General features: G+C 41.8%; 2 protein-coding genes across 4 annotated transcripts in view; one reads left to right on the top strand and one right to left on the bottom strand.

Annotated features, from left to right (window-relative positions):
- LOC114799718 (transmembrane protein 132C) overlaps nt 1-21655 on the bottom strand; it is a 111846-nt gene that overhangs the window by 38054 nt on the left and 52137 nt on the right. The window contains exon 3 of the mRNA XM_028996527.1: nt 19565-19708. Coding sequence (XP_028852360.1) covers nt 19565-19708 — 144 coding nt within the window. The remainder of the gene's footprint in view (nt 1-19564; nt 19709-21655) is intronic.
- Nucleotides 4311-13466, top strand: LOC114799719 (E3 ubiquitin-protein ligase TRIM39-like). Of its 3 annotated transcripts, XM_028996528.1 has the most exons (10): nt 4311-4466; nt 5162-5274; nt 5883-5999; nt 7734-7850; nt 8500-8616; nt 9607-9705; nt 10794-10916; nt 11380-11674; nt 11857-12184; nt 12548-13466. In XM_028996528.1, the coding sequence occupies exons 2-10, from the start codon at nt 5225-5227 to the stop codon at nt 13060-13062; spliced, it is 1761 nt and encodes a 586-aa protein (XP_028852361.1). In that variant the 5' UTR covers nt 4311-4466; nt 5162-5224; the 3' UTR covers nt 13063-13466. The 3 variants fall into 3 exon arrangements, with proteins under 3 accessions (XP_028852361.1, XP_028852362.1, XP_028852363.1); XM_028996529.1 differs by lacking the exon at nt 9607-9705; XM_028996530.1 differs by lacking the exon at nt 7734-7850.

Raw genomic sequence — 21655 nt, forward strand, 5'->3', positions numbered from 1 at the left:
ACCAACACCGTCACACTTACACACATTAACACATTAAAGAGCGGCAGTGACAGGACGCGGTATGATCAAAGAGGATAAAAGGAAGCCGGCGTCTCCTCAAATCAGAAGGAGTGTAGTGCCCTGTTGCTCTGGAGGAACGTACAATTTCTCCATGACTTTCATCCGGTTCTAACACAGGGACGGTCAGGCCATCACAACGGTGAAGTGGACGTACGTGTCACAGTTAAAAACTATCATCATTTAAAAAATTTCACATTCCAGTACCCACTGTTTACTGGGTTTGGTGTTTCTAGACCAGACGATCAAATATTACCTCCAAAAATAGGTGGAGCGGGTTTTTATTATTTATTTATTTTTATTATTATTTCTTTGACATTTCTGCCACTGCTTCCTCCGTTCTCAGCAAAGTGCTGCAAAAGCACAGTACGACCCATCATGTTGTTAATGGAGGAGTGTAGTGCACAGGAAGCCAATGTTGTTAAGTAGGGTGCAGTTTCCCACTTAATCTTCATTTTTTGGCCACTCGCTTCACAAAGTTGCAACACTAGTGTGGGGCTAAAACCATCGTTAACAGTCAAAGTCATCATTTTAAACAATATTAAGAAGTTTATGTTTACGTTTGAATTAATAAAAAAATATTTTCTCAGATAACTACAGATGAGGCTGTGCTGAATATAAACTCGTGTAGGCATCAGTCTGATGAATATTTTCTATAAAAAAGCAAAAGCAATTTGAGCACATTTTTAGATAATGCACATAAAGGATATTTTGAAATTATATGACCAGGGAATACATAAATGAGGGAAAAGATGACACCAACTCAACTGAACCAAACCAAACCAATGCCAGGTTACAGTACTTTGGCAAAATGGTCCAAAAGCCATTGTGTAATGTGTTTGACTAAAACACATTAAACTAAATACATTACACTAAAATACATTTTCGCTTTTGTCTAGACAAAAAAAAAAAGACTAAAATGTCATCAGTTTTTGTTGACTAAAATAGTCACTTTTAGTAAACTGGAACTTGACAAGACTGAAATGAGTATGGACTATATAAAAACTAAAAACTATGAGTATGACTAAACTAAACTGATAGATTGACACAAATAGTAGACTAAAACAAAAATTAAGACAGGTCACAATAAACAACTATACCTCCTGGCAATGTCTGATATGCAAAACAGCATAAGTCTTGCCTGATAAGTTTTTAACTCATGCGACTAATTAAAATAATTAAATCAGAATATCTATTCCCAACAAACATTTAATTCATTAGTGGCATTGGAACACTGACCTTTCATGTACACACGCACACACTTCTTCAAAAATATAAGGGCAGTGATGGTGTGTGTGTGACCGAGAAAAAGAGGTGCATCCATTATTGGAAAGATGATTGCAGGAGGATGTTGATGCAAAGTGGAGCTCCAGTGGACGCTTCACTGTTACCATGGAGACAAGGAAAACGGTCTCTTCCTTGGAAACATAATAAACTCCCATATCTTATTATCATGACCCACCATCAAACTCTGCTTCACACTGATCAGGCTCGTGATGATATCTAAGAATCTTTTTTTATATATTTGAATAATGTTTAAAAAATGCAATATTTATACCTATTAAAATTAATTAGGTCTCATGGAACATTCATATCAAGGCTTGTATTTGTATTTTTTGTGTCAGCCACATATTGACCTTTCCACCTAGTAGTTTTCTGTCCATCTGTGTTTTTGTTTTAACGTGAAATTATTTGAAAATGGATCACTGGCTAAAACTTTGCTCAAGATATTTGTGATCCGTTTGTCCCTTACATAGATGTGCAGGGGAGCATATTTCAGAGGACAATTACCAATCCTTTGAGTTTTGGGATCAGAGGCTCCTTTAGTGTGTACCTCGTCACAAGGTCTTGTTGACCTAGGGGGATACTTTTGTGGGACTACAATGGCTTTGGCCTTTGCCCCTCCATTTGAAATTATTTTACCCATGTTATGGATATCAAAAATTAAACAAAAAAGTCCCTCCTCTTCAGTGATTATTTCTGTGAATCTGCATGTTGCTTTGGATGAAAGTGCCTGACAAGTGAAAAGAAACCTAGAGAACATTGATTTAATGTGATTGAACATGCCCCATGAGCTGCCTCTTATATATCGCCATGAAAATGAGCTACAGTACCTCTCGTGCAATTCCCTGAATTCTTAATATTTGCTCTTGTTGTAATGAAGCTCATAATGAACCTTGTGGTGTTTCGCTGGGGCATCTGCACCAGAAAAACTGGGAGCAGGACAGTGTAGAGAGACTATGGACCCTGGAAAGCTCACTTGGCTCTTGAGTTAACTTGGCTGCCTACCATCCTTGGCAGTATTGTCACAGGGACCTTCAACAGAAAGTCACAGGGAATGTTCAGCTCTTGGACCTGATGAACAGGCGGACTGAATCAGTGGCTACTGTCAGTTGGGTTTTTATGCAAGATAGTTGCCAAAACTCCCAAAGATCCCACCTTACTTTTCCAAGATGGTACCATCGGTGCCATGTACTCAAGCCAGGATGCAAAATGACATCCAAAATGGCACCTAACCCAGCTAAAACTATGCCAGCTTACTCAGCCATGATGATGTTTGCAGAGAATCCCATGATGGCAGCCATCATGTCTCTCTTGACAGCGGCTAGCCCTGCCAAGATGGCGCCTGACACAACTTTTGCTGATCCAACCAAGCAGCATCCTTTGCCACAAGTGAGAGTGTGCCAATGGGCCTGGGGCCCTCGACACCCATAGTCATCTGTCCCCATCCTCTGATGTTCCAATCTCTGAAAGGGCCATTCTCAGGCATTCGGCCTGTTTTTGCCACCACTCAAGTCCTTACAGTTGTTAATCAATACAACATACAATGGTAAGCCATACGATTATGACAAGTTGAGAGGTGAACAGAATAACATTGATGACCTTGTTGCAGTGGGTGGCATATATCAGGCATGACTGGCAGTGGTGGCCTAGCGGTTAAGGAAGCAGCCCCGTAATCAGAAGGTTGCTGGTTTGAATCCCGACCTACTGAGGTGCCACTGAGCAAAGCACCGCCCCCACACACTGCTCCCCGGGCGCCTGTCATGGCTGCCCACTGCTCACTCAGGGTGATGGGTTAAATGCAGAGGACAAATTTCACTGTGTGCACCATGTGCTGTGCTGCTGTGTATCACAAGTGACAATCACTTCACTTTATAGTGAACATTATGGGGCAGTAACCCATTCATTGACCTAGTGTGCTAGTGCTAGTGTGCATGTGTAAGTGTTAGATTTGTCTGAAATACTTTTTGAACAAGTGGGTTTTCAACTAATCGCTTTTAGCCTATGAAGCCACTCTAACAAGGACCCAATTTGGGATGACTCACAGGCTGGGTCTTTGCTCTTGTTGAATGTTCCTGGTCTGCAGTGTTACTAGGAGGGTCAAACCACATTCATACTCAAAAATGAAAGAAAGTAGAAATTTGGTATCTGAGCACTACACACGACTGAAACGTCAAAATACGTTTGTGCAAAATAAGTCCCTATGTTATTACAAATCCATATTCACAATGAACATTTTCCTACTGATTCAGTATCTGCACATCAGATCTGTTAGTGGTCATAAATTAAATAGTGGCATTAATGTGCATTAGATCCCCGTAAATCAATAATTTACTAAGCGACCCCTTTCAATCACATGAAAGTGAATTGATTGTCTTTGTGAAACACTGCAGCACAGTACACGACGACAACAAAATGTGTCCTCTGCTTTTAACCAGCACCCTTGGTGAGCAGTGGGCAGCCATGACAGGCACCCGGGGAGCAGTGGGGACGGTGCTTTGCCTATGTGGCACCTTGGCGGATCGGGATTCGAACCGATAACCTTCTGATTACGGGGCCACTTCCTTAACCACTAGGCCACCACTGCCCCACCTGCAACGGCACCCCCACCACATGCCTGAGCAGCACATTTCCTGAGAGGTGAAAAAGAATAGATGAGTGAGATTCATTATAACGTTATAATGAACTGAATCCTGTTTATGCGTGTGTGTCTGTATGTAATTTGGTGTTATATTGAAAACGGTTCTGCAACAAATGGAAGCAGATGCAATAATTCACACATTCACACACACACACACACACACACACACATACACAAATACACTAAGCAATTACAAATTTAATCAGTACAGATCAAGTTACAAAGCATAAAAGAGAGACACACACACGCACACAGAGCGGAACTGTCTGAAAAAGACTACACTTTCCAAGCAGGCCTGTGTTTCACTTTCACATGGGGCGTTTCCAGAAGCTGAATGCTTACAGGAAGCAGCCATTTTACCGTGTTCCTTTCAGCAGATATTTATGTCTACGAACCAGCAAACATGGAATCGTTTTCAGTAAATTGAAATAACTGCTGTCAGCTGTCAAAAAGATACTGGAGGACATGGAGAAAGGAGCCTGACTGGGTAGGAAACCACTGCTGTACTAAGACAATGAGCTCATTTACTCAGTACAGACCTTCTCATTGTGCAAGAATAGGACGTTGCAGACAACGTGTTGCACATCAATAACGCGTGTCTCTGACAATGGTGGGCATTGAAAATGGCATCAGCCACTCTGCCACATCTGGTCCTGTACAAAAAGAGTGCAGCCGCGCTGTCCTGACATGTTTAGACTGAACAGAGAATGGGTTCCAACAGGCAACAAATATCTAGCAAGCAGTGTTTTTTTTTGTTTTGTTTCTCCGAGCTTCGAATTGAAAGTTGATGTGATATTAGTTCCCTGCATATTACGTCTCATATAAGACGTAATAGGGAAAATTGGGTCCTAAAGGTGTAATTCTTCACATGATTTAATTCGAGGGGGGGCTATAATTCCTAACTGAACTTGATGTTACACTCATTGTGACCAAAATAAATTATAAATCTGTTATGTAGTTGTTATGTAGTTGCTGGTGGTGGATCCTAGCAGATGTTTGACATATCAGACATATATCATGTATCTGACATAAAGCCCACCTACAGTAATGTTTCATAAAATATCCCTTAGCATTAACAAAAAAAAAATCCACTATTAACGTAACTCTGAGTGCATGATACTATAAAGCGAATGATCTGAACTTTATGACAACATTATGACTGCATGCATGCTTCATTATCAGACTCTAACTGAAGAAGCCATCACCTCCTGCAACCAGCACCTTGCTATAAAGTGTAACTGAACAATGGATGAGTTCGCTGGAGAGACACATCCTCCACCACTTCATCAAAGATGGTAACATTTTCACAGTGAAATTCATGCGTATATGTGTGTGTGCTCATCTGTGCTTGTGTGTGTATATATTATTTATTGTTTTGTTGTTGTTGTTGTAATTGTTGTTATTTTAGTTATAGTCTGATTTGTGGATTTATTGTTCATTAATCTTCAGACACCAGACACATTAAATATAAGAAATATGAACAGACAAACACTGTGTTAACTTGTGTAAAATTGTCATGACTCAAACTTTACCAGGTTTTCCTGGTGTTTTGGTGTCTATTACCCTGAATGCTATCACCTGTATATTATTATAAATAGGACCTGAATGTGTCCAGAATTCATACCAGCAGTGGTGGCCTAGTTTGTTAGGAAGCGAACCCATAATCAGAAGGTTGTCGGTTCGAATCCTGATCTGCCAAAGCGCTACTGAGGTGCCACTGAGCAAAGCACCGTCCCCACACACTGCTCCCAGGGCTCCTGTCATGGCTGCCCACTGCTCACCATGGGTGATGGTTAAAAACAGAGGACGCATTTCATTGTGTCACAGTTTTCATTGTGTGCTGTGCTCCTAATAGAAGGGAGTAATTACTGAGCTCTACATTTATATTTAATTTTCTTATCAGGGTTTCACAGAAGAGAAAAGCATCTTCTGCATCCAGCAGTTTGTCATGCAAGAGTAACTGGTCAATGGATCCCCCCGAAAACTTCAGTGGAGAGCCACTTCCTGCACATAAGATCAGGTAGTGTTTATTGGAAGATTATAGCATAATTTTGTGACCCTAGGAGCAATTGCTCTGTTTCCAAAGTTGACCTTACATATGTGACAACAAGTTTGGGGTGGGGCAACTGACCAGGAGGGACCATGTACTTAACCCTGTGGCACACTATTTTCTAATCCTTTCTAGAAAAAGTAAGTAATCAGCATCAGTAATCAAACCAAGAAAAATATGTTACACATATACCAATTAGCAAACCAAAACAATAAAGAATTTCAGTCCTGATCAGATGACAGAAGGAGGCCATTCATCCTTAAGGCAGTTTCTGTCTACAATTTATGTGCACACCTGGGGATCGACCCGTCATGGCTCGACCGTCTCGGCATGTCACGCCGCAGAAGGCCCTGACCCCAACTGGTCCACATAAGTGTCGCAGTGTTGGTTTGCTGCCCATCAGGTCCTTATAACAGGGCTCCAGCCATGTATGCCTCGTTAGCCACACCTGTCCATGTCTGGAGCCCTGCTGTCAAGCTGATTGGTGCCAGCTGTGTCCCCAGCCAGCCGTGACAATCAGATTCCACTCTGAATAACTCCACAACTCCTCATTTATAAAACTTTGCATAGAACTCATACTAAAAGTGTATGTACGATCAAAAGACAAAACTGTGAGGTACACAGGTGCATTGTGTTTGTGCTAGTATGCTTGCAACCGTATTGTGCATAATCTGTAGTGTGTACTCCTTGAGCCTGCAAACCAAAAAAAATTAAGTAATACGTGTATATAGTCATCTGTTGAGTGCAGATCTTCCCACAACCTTATAAAACGACGCAAGTATTGCATCTGTATCTGTTCCATTATTTTTTTAATATGTGCACAAATCTGACACAAAGCACACAAGATACGGACCACAGCTGTACATACATACATATGTACATAGTTAACAGCAATGTTACGGCCAACATACCACCTCCAGCCCACCAGAGGGAGCTAGATCTTTGTTGAATTTATTCCCAGAGATGCTAGCCTTATTTACCTACGCCCAACTGATTGTAGGGTGATAGTAGCCTAGTGGGTAACACACTCGCCTATGAACCGGAAGACCCAGGTTCAAATCCCACTTACTACCATTGTGTCCCTGAGCAAGACACTTGACCCTAAGTTGTTCCAGGGGGGGACTGTCCCTGTAACTACACATTGTAAGTCGCTCTGGATAAGGGCGTCTGATAAATGCCGTACATGTAAATGTAAATGTACCTTGTGACCACGACCTTTGCCTGTATTTGACCTTGAGCTTTGCCTGCCCCTTTTGCTAAGGCCATAGTTCATGTTACCCCACCTTCCTGCCACCCAAGACATCCTCCCGTCCAGCCTCATCCCCTCGCCTCCTTCCCCGCTACTCCCCACGGAGCCAGAGTTCCCTCCCCGCTGCACTGCGGCATGTCCACTGCTCCACTCCTGTTCCCACTCCCGTTCCCCCCTCTTATTGGCCAAGCACCTCCGGTCATCCTCCCCAGCTCTTCCAGTGTCCTCTCCCTGTACGACGACTTGTCCCCTCGCTCCAAGCATGTCTGCAAATGTGTCCCCGAACTCGCACGTCGACAAGCAAGTATTTTTCAGCCATAGTCATGTGTTAACTGATTCAAAATGAATCAGTATTAAACTCAATATGACACTCCACGCTACTGAATGGTGACATTGAATGAGCTGTCCATTTATGCTTCATTTCTATTTTCACTCAACATATGTTTTCTCATCAGAGCTTCACTGAAGAGAGAAGCATCTCCTGCACCCAGAAGTTTGTCATGCAAGAGTAACTGGTCAATGGATCCCCCCGAAAACTTCAATGGAGAGCCACTTCCTGCACATAAGATCAGGTAGTGTTTAATTGAAGATTATAGCATAATTTTGGGACCCTAGGAGCAATTATTCCAAAGTTGACCTTACATATGTGACAACAAGTTTGGGGTGGGGCAACTGACCAGGAGGGACCATGTAAAAAGGTCCAAGTACTTAACCCTGTGGCACATTATTTTCTAATCCTTTCTAGAAAAAGTAAGTAATCAGCATCAGTAATCAAACCAAGAAAAATATGTTACACATATACCAATTAGCAACCCGAAACAATAAAGAATTTCAGTCCTGATCAGATGACAGAAGGAGGCCATTCATCCTTAAGGCAGTTTCTGTCTACAATTTATGTGTACACCTGGGGATCAACCCGCCATGGCTTGACCGTGACCCCACTGGTCCACATAAGTGTCGCAGTGTTGGTCTCTATAACAGGGCTTTATGACTAGTTAGCCACACCTGTCCATGGCTGGAGCCCTGCTGTCAAGCTGATTGGTGCCAGCTGTGTCCCCAGCTGTACCCAGCTGTGCCCTCTGAATAACTCCACAACTAATCATTTATAAACAGATAAAATGATAAGTGTATAGACACTCAACCCTACTGAATGGTGACAATGAATGAGCTGTTCATTTATGCTTCATTTCTATTTTCACTTAAGATATGTTTTCTTATCAGAGCTTCACTGAAGAGAGAAGCATCTCCTGCACCCAGCAGTTTGTCATGCAAAATTAACTGGTCAATGGATCCCCCCGAAAACTTCAGTGGAGAGCCACTTTCTGCACATAAGATCAGGTAGTGTTTATTGGATGATTATTGCATGTTTTTGGGTCCCTGGGAGAAAATGCTCTATTTGCAAAGGTGACCTTACATATGTGACAACAAGCAGTCCTGCTTTCATGGAGCTACAAGTTTGGGGTGGGGCAACTGACCAGGAGGGACCATGTACAAAGAAAATTAGAAAGGCCCAAGTACGTAACCCTGTGGCACACTAATTCTGTTTTGCATCAGTAATCAAACCAAGACTTTCAAGAACCAAGAGGTTGTTACACATATACCAAGTACATTTACATTTACAGCATTTATCAGACGCCCTTATCCAGAGCGACTTACAATCAGTAGTTACAGGGACAGTCCCCCTGGAGCAACGTAGGGTTAAGTGTCTTGCTCAGGGACACAATGGTAATAGGTGGGATTTGAACCTGGGTCTTCTGGTTTATAGGCGAGTACTAGCTTTTCTAACCAAAACAATAAATAATTTCTGTCCTGATCAGATGACAGATGGAGGCCATTGATCCTTGAGGCAATTTCTGTCTTCTGTCATTGACTGGAATGGAATGTTTGGGGCCGTGGTGGTCTAGCGGTTAAGGAAGCGGCCCCATAATCAGAAGGTTGCCGGTTCGAATCCCGTTCCGCCGAGGTGCCACTGAGCAAAGCACCGCCCCCACACACTGCTCCCCAGGCGCCTGTCATGGCTGCCTACTGCTCACTAAGGGTGATGGTTAAAAGCAGAGGACACATTTCATTGTGTGCACCGTGTGCCGTTCACTTTAACTTTTACTTTTCATTTTCCTATTGTCCAAAAATTCTGTCCTCAGATCTTATGATAGTATTTTAGCTACATAACCATTTTGTTGACATCCCCAGCTCCACACTACCAAATTTGAAATTAATTTTGATTGTAAGACTTCACAACATTTTTTAATTGTTAATTTGTATTTAAATAGCACATTCATGTGCAGAACTTGTGGTTTCATTGTAACTACACATATGTTTTCTTTTTAGGCCTTCAGAAGGGTTTCACATCTGCTTGTCCACTGCTCCTGCACCCAGCAGTTGGTCATGCAGGAGTGACTGGTCAACGGATTCCCATGAGACGATCGGGTAACCAGTTTATGGGTTTTAGCATATTGAACGTTGTGAAAAATTGTGGAGTTATTCAGAGGGGAATCTGATACATGGAAGGCCGGTGCAATCAGTCAATAATAGAGGCTCCTCCCATGGCACCATACTGTACATCTTTATTATTGAGAGGTCAAAAATCTGCACTGACTCCAGGCCTCCATAGATTGGGTTCCCTACCATGTCTTTACAGTAAAATGTTGTGCAGAGCTACTTTAAAACAAGCCTTCAACTCCAAAAGGTGAGACACAGATACACAAAAAAGCAGCCACCATAATTTAATGCAATTTTGTGCACTAAAGAATTGTTTATCTATTTTGCATGTTTCTAATCAGTGCTGAATTGTTGTGATGGTGTACAATTACATGATGTGATGGGGTGGTAGTAGCCTAGTGGATAACACACTCGCCTATGAACCAGAAGACCCAGGTTCAAATCCCGCTTTTTAACTACTGATTGTAAGTCGCTCTGGATAAGGGCGTCTGATAAATGCCGAAAATGTAAATGCTTGATGGATTGCAGAGGAGTAATGATTAGTCCTGTAGCTGGGCTAAGTCACTAACTTTTACTGTATCCAGTGACACCCATGTCATCACAAAAACAAAATTATCACAGACACAGCGTTGAAAAACTAAAACTACAGTCCTCACGATCAGTGCTCTTATGTTATACACTGTTATACATAGCGAGTGGAGGTGGCTACAAAATAATACTGGGGCTTTATAGTGGTGGCCTAGCCGGTAAGGAAGCTGACCCGTAATCTGAAGGTTGCTGGTTCAATTCCCGAACTGCCAAGGTGCCACTGAGCAAAGCACCGTCCCCACACACTGCTTCCCGGGCGCTTTTCATGGCTGCCCAATTCTCACCAAGGTGATGGGTTAACCTTCATGTTGTGGGGTCTGATGGTCCTTGCCCTGAAATTCAAGTGAGCTGAAGCTAAGCAGTGTGTTGGCACTAAAAGCCCACAAACTGACCAAGAATCCAAGCACTCAAAGAAGAGCTACAACTAACACTTAACCTGTGTGTAAATATGTCATTAACAACATTACTGTACACATGTTAACACACAGAATCCTGATTGAAAGAGAAGCTTCTCCTGCACCCAGCAGTGTGTCATGTAAAAGCGACTCATCAATGCAGCACCCTGTGAACATCAGTACACGTTCAGAAGACTTTTCTTCAAACGAGAGAAGGTAATCATAACATGTTTAACTTCCTGGTTCTGATCATATTTCCATCTGGCCAAAGAAACATTAACTCGTAACTGAAAGGTTACCAAACCACCAAGGTTCCACTGAGATCGCCTTGAACTGCTCCCTGGGCGCCTGTCATAGCTGCCCACTGCTCACCAAGGGTGAATGGTTAAATGCAGAAGACACATTTTTAGGGTGATAATATTTTATCTTTGGAGTGAAACTTGAGTGAAAAATGAACTACTAATATGTCAACCCTCCTGCATTTTCGGACACAAGCATCCATTCAGAGCTGTGCAATGTGGTCCATGTACAGTACAAAGTTAGAGCTGCATATGCCAAAGATAATCTCTTCCATTTATGTCTAAACATATTTCGCAGAAAGGAGTCTGCTAATGTTCACTTGAGAAAGATGACTGTCTAACGCTCTATAATTTTTTCTAACTCTTCTATTTTCTCTCAGTTCTGTTGAATCTGAAGAGGTGTCCTGTGATTTCTGTATTGGAACGTTTCAAAGAGCTATGAAGTCCTGTTTGACCTGCACTGCCTCCTTCTGTGAGATCCACGCCAGGCGCCACTACACAGAGGAAGCACTGAGGACACATAAATTGGTGGATGTGACTGGGGACATGGAGCAGAACCTCTGCCAGATGCACCATAGAGCTCTGGAGTTCTTCTGTGGCACTGAGAAGCTTCGTATGTGCTGTCTATGTGCAGTGCAGGGACATCAAGGTCATCAGATTTGTGAACTGACAAAAGTATGTCTTACATTATATCAAAAATCAATTTGACTATGAATGATCTTTAATAAACTGAACAAAATATGCATTTAGAGACTGAAAGCCAAAATCCTTACTAGAACCTAGCTGATTGTTTTGATTCTTTAATGTAATATAAAAGTGTCTTATGATTTGTTAAAAGTTTGAAATTAATTTTTCAGGCGGAAGCCTTGGAAGGATTCCATGTCGAGGCCCTCAAACACGAGAAAGTTGACGATCAAGGGGAAGAGCAACCCCTGGAACTGAAGAACGCCACACTACAGCAAAACAACAGTCAACTTCAGAGGAAGATCTTGGAGCTGAAAGAAATGCTAAAGAGCCACAGAAAAGAGAACTTCAGACTGACAGAGTTCATCAAAGAACAAAAGCATTTAGAACAAAAGAACTTCAGCCTAAATCGCAAAGTTATTAAACTAATTCAACAAAATACCCAGCTCTGGAAATGCATGACTCCTGCTGTGGTTCCGACCAATCGGACAGCCTCACCCAGTAAGGCTTGGTGCCTTTTCCATGCATCCATGATTAAAAATTGACATTGACATAATCATTTAAGGAAGCACTGCTGATGGTGAACGTTGCGAAATCAATTTAAATGTTAAATAAGTGAGCGAAAACAACTGAGCAAAGCACTGTTCTCACACGCTGCGCCACTGTTCACCAAGGGTGATGGTTAAAAGCAGAGGACACATTTCGTTGTGTGCACCGTGTGCAGTGTATCACAATGACAATCGCTTCACTTTCACTTAAATAATCTAAATGCGTTGATTCTGACAGAATATCATGGCAATCGCAGTGTAAAATGAGCAAATCTGCCATGATTGCTGATTCCACCGTTTGTGTCTCTCCCTTCAGGAACGTTGACTCTGGACCCTGACACAGCCCACTCGTCTCTAATCCTCGACCCAGATGGGAAAAAGGTTCAGTATGGAGATTCAAAAACCGTTCCTGATCATCCATGGAGGTTTGATGAATGGCGCGGCGTCTTGAGTAACGAGGGCTTCAGCTCAGGGCGACATTTCTGGCTGGTGGAATTAAACACGGACTGGAAAGTCGGCGTCACCAGAGAGACGGCAGACAGGAAAGGCTTCTTGACCGCCACTCCAGAGAACGGTTACTGGTACCTGGACTATAGTCACTGGCTTTCTTTCTGCGCATTCACCGTCCCCCCAACCAGTCTCCCTGGGGACTCTCTGCCCAGGGTGTTGGGTGTGTGTCTGGATGTGGATGAGCGCTGGGTAACGTTTTACGATGCAGAGTCCAGAGCCCACATCTACACTTTCTATAACATGACCTTCACAGCGGGGGAAAATATCTACCCGTTGTTCTACACAACGGATTACGAACAGGCACTCGAGATCAAAATGTAACACTATTGCACATGAAATTGACCGCATTAACTTTCCTCATCATTACCAATACCAACATTCCTGCTACTCCACCAACCAAGTAGCAAAAGATGTATCTCAGAAATAGTGATTTTAAACTACTTGATTGTTCAAGCTTCTAGATTTTGAGCTCTTTAAACATCTTTAAATAAGGTTGTGGGGTAATTTTGCAGTATATAGATTTATATATATATATATATATAGTTATGATTATATGGACCGTTCTGTGTAGAATTGTTGTACTGTCTATGTTATTAACCATCATTAAAATTGCATACAGCGTTCAGTTTACCAGCTTTACCCAGAACTTTAATCATTAAAACTAATTAAAAGTAATTAATCATTAAAAGAAAATGTATTAAATAAAATCATGTTGACACCCAAAAGTAATCTGTCTGCCTGATTTTTGAGCTTGCTCACTGTATTAAAATAAAAAAAATATCCAGATCCCATAGACAAACCAACTAAAAAATTAGACAAGTAAAAACATTGTAGGCCGATTCATAGTTTCCCACAAAAAAACTAAGAAATAAAGTGGTGTCATCTTACATTTGAGTCTAGACCATAAAGGGAATTGTAATAGAAATTATAGATATGAATTATTGCAATTTTTTGTACTTTTTAGCCAATGTGTAAATCCTCAGATTAATAATAATAAAGTGAAGTGATTGTCACATGTGATACACAGCAGCACAGCACACAGTGCACACAGTGAAATTTGTCCTCTGCATTTAACCCATCACCCTGAGTGAGCAGTGGGCAGCCATGACCGGCGCCCGGGGAGCAGTGTGTGGGGACGGTGCTTTGCTCAGTGGCACCTCAGTGGTACCTTGGCGGATTGGGATTCGAACCGGCAACCTTCTGATTACGGGGCCGCTTCCTTAACCGCTAGGCCACCACTGCCCCGTACGGTAATGGTATGGTATAGAAAACAGTGCACACACCTCCCACTGCAATAGCAAGTAAACCGAGCAGCGGTTGGTTCAACTCCACTCCTAGGTGGTGGAATAAACTTCCAGTAGATGTTCGAAAAGCTGAGTCATTAAAGCTCTTCAAACGCAAGATAAGAGCTCTTTTTAGTCCTAAGAAGAAAGGTTTTTATGTACACGTTCTTCAACTAATTTCAGTGACCGATATGTGTCATTTGATATAAATGTAAAATGTATGTGTTCTGCACACAGGGTTGGTACAAGGTGTGCAATTCCACAAAATACATGCTTTCTGTGCCAAATTTGTGAAATTCTGTCATTCAACCTCCTGTAGTGATCAGACCCTGGAATGGGCATTCGCTGTCACATGGTGTCACAGGTGTATTACTTCAGACATCAAACATACCAAACACATTCATGTTGCTCTCCAACATGAATATACAGTGGAGGAAATAATTATTTGACTTGATTTTGTAAGTTTGTCCAATGACAAAGAAATGAAACAGTATCATTTTAATGGTAGGTTTATTTTAACAGTGACAGAAAGATAAAAAACTGATTTGCATTTCATTGAGTGAAATAAGTATTTGAACCCCTACCAACCATTAAGAGTTCTGGCTCCCACAGAGTGGTTAGACACGCCTACTCAACTAGTCACCCTCATTAAAGACACCAGTCTTAACTAGTCACCTGTATAAAAGACACCTGTCCACAGAATCAATCAATCAGGCAGACTCCAAACTCTCCAACATGGGAAAGACCAAAGAGCTGTCCAAGGATGTCAGAGACAAAATTGTAGACCTGCACAAGGCTGGAATGGGATACAAAACCATTAGCAAGAAGCTGGGAGAGAAGGTGAGAACTGTTGCTGCAATTGTTCGAAAATGGAAGGAGCACAAAATGACCATCAATTGACCTCGGTCTGGGGCTCCATGCAAGATCTCACCTCGCAGGGTCTCAATGATTCTGAGAAAGGTGAGAAATCATCCTAGAACTACACGGGAGGAGTTAGTTAAGGACCTCAAAGTAGCTGGAACCACAGTCACCAAGAAAGCCATTGGAAACACATTACACCTCAATGGATTAAAATCGTGCAGTGCTTGCAAGGTCCCCCTGCTCAAGAAGGCACATGTGCAGGCCTGTCTGAAGCTTGCCAATGAACACCTGAATGATTCAGACAGTGACTGGGAGAAGGTGCTGTGGTCAGATGAGACCAAATTTGAGCTCTTTGGCATTAACTCAACTCGCCGTGTTTGAAGGAAGAAAAATGCTGCCTATGACCCCCAAAACACCGTCCCCACTGTCAAGCATGGAGGTGGAAACATTTTGCTTTTTGGGGTGTTTTTCTGCTAAGGGCACAGGACAACTTCACCACATCAACGGGAAAATGGACAGAGCCATGTATCATAAAATCCTGAGCGACAACCTTCCCTCTGCCAGGAAATAGAAAATGGGTCGTGGATGGATGTTCTAGCACAACAACGACCCAAAACATACAGCAAAGGCAACAAAGGAGTGACTCAAGAAGAAGCACATTAAGGTCATGGAGTGTCCTAGTCAGTCTCCTGACCTTAATCCAATAGAAAACCTATGGAGGGAGTTGAAGCTCAAAGTTGCACAGAGACAGCCTCTTTTTTTTGTTAGAGGGTTCAAATACTTATTTCACTCAATGAAATGAAAATCAGTTTCTATGTTTTATTTAAAGTTATTTTTTCAATTTTCCTTTTGATGTGCTATCTGTCACTGTTAAAATAAACCTACCATTAAAATGATACTGTTCTGAGACTTTTCATTTCTTCGTCATTGGACAAACTTACAAAATCAGCGAGGGGTCAAATAATTATTTCCTCCACTGTAGATGCAAGATCCTTGATGTTAGTACAAAAACGATCACAGATATAATTATGTGAACATAATTAAATAGAGTACTAATGACGTAGATTTACACCAAAACCCCATCTTCAAGGCAGGAACAGCACACTCTATCCACCAATCACACTACTGAACAGAGCAGGGAGGACTTCACCATGGAAACACGACCCAAAACACTTCACTATTGTAATCACACCAGGCTGATTCAGTGTTTCTCTGTGATCTCCAAACCGCATCCAACCAGATGCCCACAAAAACGTGCTGACAAAAACAGATTCATACCAGATGTAGATTACAAAAAAAAGATTCATGATTCAGTTGATTCATGGACTAATTCTGGATGAATCTACAGAGTGTTGAATGAAGCAGACAGAGAATTAATTTCTCTGGACTGAACATGCAGCTCATCATTCTTGGATGATGGTATAAGACCTAAATTTAAACTTGTTAACCGGCTAATTGGCCAACTGGTACAAAACATATGGTTTCTCCATATGAGGAAAAAACGATGTGAGGTCTCGATGTGGAGACTAGGACTGAAACACACGTGATCTGAAAACACACACACACATATGATGGGGCTGTAAATCTCTTTTATTAAAAATTAACTAATTAATCACACATTTTGCAATAAGTCAATCATGATTAATTGCATCCCTGCAATAGATCAGAACACACAGAAAAAAAAATTGTATTTGTATTCATATATTTTAACATGCCTATAAATAATGAATGAATTCTGTTTAGGATAAATTAATATAAAAGTATATAAATTAATAAAAAAATATATAAAATATTTCCTTCATTGAAACAGCACAAACCTAACTATATAAACAGAGACACACACACACAGCCAGAACATATTTCATTTTTTCAGGCAGAAATGCCAGTTTCTTTTGATTGATATAGTGCAGTATGGCTTGTGGACATGCAGGTCTCTCCTGAGCATCCCAGTGGAATTATTAACAACCACAATTAAGTCTTGCTTCTTGTCACATCCCTGCCCTAGTGGCCGCCTGCTACCAGTGGCTGCTATTTAGACACATGACTTATTCCCTTATTTTCCACCATGATTGCATAAGTTGTCCTACATGTTCCTCATTTCCTCCCCTTCATATAGTGTTTCAGTGTCATTACTTGGTCACTTTCAGTGTCATTACTTGGTATTACTTTTAAATAAATGCCTTTCTCCTTGCATTTGCACCCAATGCCATTATGCCGGCTGACATTTAAGTTTACGATGCGTCATCCTGGCCAGAAATAAAGTTCATGGGCAGAATGCACTATAAACAATTATCACTGAAAACATTATAGCAAAGCACATTTGTTTTGCATTAAACTAAGAGAGAGAATCCTTTCTTAAATCATCCTTTGCTCTTATGTTACTATCATGTTACTACCTGTAATTCTCTCAGTCAATAACCATGCCTAAATGTAAAGGAATTAAGTTCTGTCACTGTCCGTAAGAGTAGTATTTTGTGTGTATGTGTGTGTGAGTGCTTTATGTAAATCTTTATATGGACCTGTATAATATACAATAAAATTGTACCAGTGTGAGCCGATAGATACCTTTAAAAAGGACAGAGACTTTCTATCCCTCTGCGTCCCTGGAGTCATCTCTCCACATGTGATCTGAAGAGCTTCATGAATGGACAGCTGTCCATTCATACAAACAAACTGTATTAAACTGAATTTAGCCTTTTCCACCTACCAAAAATGCAGGTCAACACACCTCATGAGACAAAAATCAGAAACAGTATGTCTCATTGGGAGATTTGTCCAAGAAAAGTCCAATAGGTGTGAGAGCAAGGTTGGTATTAAATAGTCCAACATGGTGCCAGAAATATGCAATGTTTTAATTCTTGAACTGTAATGAAAGTGTCTGAGGCAATAAAAAACCGGCCATACACTGAAGACAGCAGTCACTCAGTGGCACCTCAGTGGCACCTTGGCGCGTCAGGATTTGAACCGGCAATTATGGGTCTAGGGCACCACTGTTTACATCGGTTGTTGAATTCTTTCATTTGCTCTGAGAAAGTATTCTGGGTGACCTGTGACATTATTTTGCACTTATGTAAATGTCATTTTGTAATTATGAGTTTAAGCGCAATAAACATGAATTGGAATGTTAAGAAATTAATGCTTTTTCACTCATTTGACTAGGTGTTCATAGCTGTGCCAATGATCCATTAAGAGAACCAAATTACACCTGTCACTTCAAAACTCTGATTTATGGAGTTGTTGCCTGTTCTGTGAGGGGAAATGATGACAAACAAGGCTGCCTCCATAATTACCACAGCAACTTGTTTTCATCTGGCGAACGGAATTCTTATTTATAGGATTATTTTAAGTACAGAGACCGCTTACAGATGGGAAATGGCCAAAAACAAATTCTATATATATTTTTAAGTGGTGGTATGCTCAGTGGTGTGGAGCTGTAGATGGGCACTCAGCATGCTCAACTGTGGAAAAAAATTATTGCTCATGAAGTAAGCCGGACAACAGGCTGTCAGTCAGTATGAAATGGATTTAATGCTGGATTAGCACGGAGGGCTTAAGACCGAACGTTGGGAATGTAAAACGTTATCATCGCAAAAAGGCTCCGCCCCCTTCATGTACAGTGGCCTTTATCCATCTTCTGGAACAACATGCAGATGGAAAAGACTGCTGGCTGACTCGACCGTTCCTAGTCTTGAATCAAGTTCAGGGCTAAGGTTCATGTAAGGTTGCAATGGTTCATGCAGTAGTGCCCTTGATTTAGGCTACTACCACCGTGTACCCCAAACCACACAGGGTAAGAGAGTGGACAGCTTCCGTTACCTCGGTGTTTACATCACGCAGGACCTGTCATGGTCCTGTCACATCAACACCGTGGTGAAAAAGGCCCGGCAGCGTCTCTACCACCTCAGACGCCTGAGAGACTTCAGACTGCCCTCCAAGGTGCTCAGGAACTTCTACTCCTGCACCATAGAGAGCATCCTGACGGGAAATATCTCAACCTGGTTCGGGAACAGCACCATGAAGGACAGGCGAGCACTACAGAGGGTGGTTCGATCAGCCGAACGAATCATCCGTACCAAGCTCCCTGACCTTCAATCTATCTACAGCAAACGGTGCTGCACCAGGGCCAGGAAGATAGTGAAGGACCTCACCCACCCCAACAATGGACTCTTCTCTCTGCTGCTCTCAGGGAAGCGCTTTTGCTCCCTGAAGTCCAACACAGAGAGAATGAGGAGGAGCTTCTTCCCGCAGGCTGTCCAAGCTCTCAACAACAGTACATAGAACTCATACACTTTCACCTCCAATCACTCCGGACTCTTTTGCACAAATCACTTTGCACAAAACCACTTGCACAAAATTACTTTGCACAAAATCACTCTGCGCTTTTTACCTTACTGCTCTTTTTTTTTTTTATGCCTCTTTTTCTCTTTTCTTTAAACATTGTCTGTAACCCATTTGCACACCTTCACCCTACCAGTTACACATATTTTATGTTAAAGACGTAAAAGTGTAATATTTGGTTATGTTTGCAATATTTGCATATTGATTCATTGTTTACTTGCAACATTTGCAATACTGTGGTCTGTAGCAGTTGCAGAAAGCATTTCACTGCACATCATACCGTGTATGACTGTGTATGTGACAAATAAAATTTGAATTTGAATTTGAAACAGCAGCCTCACCTCTGTCCGTAGATGGATTCTTTCCGTCGGCAGTGTAGAGTCACAACATGATGACCTTCTTTTCGGACGTCCTGGCTTACCATCCACAGCGTGGGGTTGCTTGGGCGAGCCCCTAAGAAGGCCATGCCCTCTTTTAGCTTGACCCTAGAGAGGGGAGAGAAAACAGTGAGGGACTTCTGCTACTTCCTTCAGAAGACTGAGACAAAGAAAGCGTAAAGAGAAACGAATACAGTTCAGATGCTGGTCTGCTGACAGAAATCTTCTTCCATCTGTCGCACTGGTGACAGTGCTGCTGCATATGAAAACACAGTGGAATTCAGTAATTGCCCTGATCCTGAAAATTCTCTCTCAAGATCTGAATGATCAGGGCTGGGTCAAATATATACCAATGGAAATGTCATAGTACATAAACAATAATGCATTCAGAATATTTTTACACCTCACAAAAAAAAAGTAACTTTTCATACATTGTCAACATTGTTTCATTTTTTAATAAATATACAAATAAACGTAGCAACCCTTTTTCATTACAAAGGATCTTCGCTTAAATATCATGACAATATGTTTAGTAATGGGCACACCTGTGACACAGACCTGTGACAAATATAATATTGTCCATACAGCCCTTTCATCCATTCATTCGTTAGTTTTCCAAGGTGATCTGTCAGATTCTGTATAAGCCCTTAATATGTTTACAGATGCTATGGGACCAAACCAACATTTATATTGTTTGAGTATCATTAAATGACAGAAGCGGAGAGCATTGGGCAATGTTTCGGAGGTGATAGAATAATTTTTTTTTTTAAATGCACCGACTGCATTTTTAAATGCACCGACTGGGGGAAAGTGACAGACAGTTCGGTCCACACTTCTGTCTTGCTGAGAATGATAAAAGCTCAAACTGTGGGAAAGGTGCAGGACAGCAGCAGACACACAGATATCCATCAGGCATCTCGTCTGCACCCGCTACTTCGGGGGCTTGAAGGTGCTATCACATTCTAAAGTGTTATTACAATCACAGAGGTCTCTGCTAAGTATGATACGCCAGCTCATATGCTTTTGATTACGCACCGAGCGTTTGTGTTTTATGACACTCGGCAGTTTGCTGAATTCGCATCCCCTTAAAATCAGTCTGTCTGTCGGCGTGAAACCGCATGCTGTGTTTGTGTATGTCGCTGTGTGTCTAGTAAATGTAAAAAATGTAAATATGGTAGTCGTGGATGAAGTACAAATACCACGTTACTCCAAAATGCTCCATTTAAATGTGAACTTGGGTAAAACTATTTAAGCATTTGCCAAGTATCAAAAGTAAAAGCACTCTGATAACAAGGTTTGAAATCTGGCACAATTTCAGTTTAAACTTAGATAACTTAGACAAGGTGACTTACCGCTCTACTTCCTCATTTTGGATGATTGAAATTACATCACAGTCGTGCACAAAAAACATACATCTGACAACTATCTGATAATTGTTTAACGGCTGCCACTACTTAACATACATAAATAAATGAGATTCCCCAGCGGTGGGGCAGCGGTGGCCTAGCGGTTATAAGGAAGCCTGCCATGGCTGCCCACTGCTCACCAAGAGTGATGGTTAAAAGCAGAGGACACATTTCACTGTGTCACCGTGTGCTGTGCTGCAGGGTTTCACAATCACTTTCACTTTCCAATCCGCCACGAGTGAGGCTGCTTTCACGCAAGAACTTTTTCCTCTAAAACGGGAAAACGTTCACCCCCCCCATCCGCACACATGCGATGTTTGCAAACCCCCGCCCCCCCCCGAAACTACAGTCTTCACTTCACATCAGTCGCCCCACCCTGTGCACTCCTGTGCGCCCCACCCTGTGTATACTCAGTTCACCTGGCGATGTCACATGTTATTACATGTGATTAAAGGTGCATAATCTCATTTTTGAGCCTGAACTTCTGGGGAACGTCTAATTTTCAGATGGAGAGTGCAGATGGCCTGTTTGCCATTTTCGTTCCATTTTCTTCACCTGGACGATATTTCCAGGGAGAACAGCGTGTAGACATATTGTTATGCAAACACAGTAATATGTGTGAAAATTAGGAGGTCTCTCCAGCAGAAGT

Source organism: Denticeps clupeoides, chromosome 11, assembly GCF_900700375.1.
Source record: "Denticeps clupeoides chromosome 11, fDenClu1.1, whole genome shotgun sequence".
Classification (NCBI taxonomy): Eukaryota; Metazoa; Chordata; class Actinopteri; order Clupeiformes; family Denticipitidae; genus Denticeps; species Denticeps clupeoides.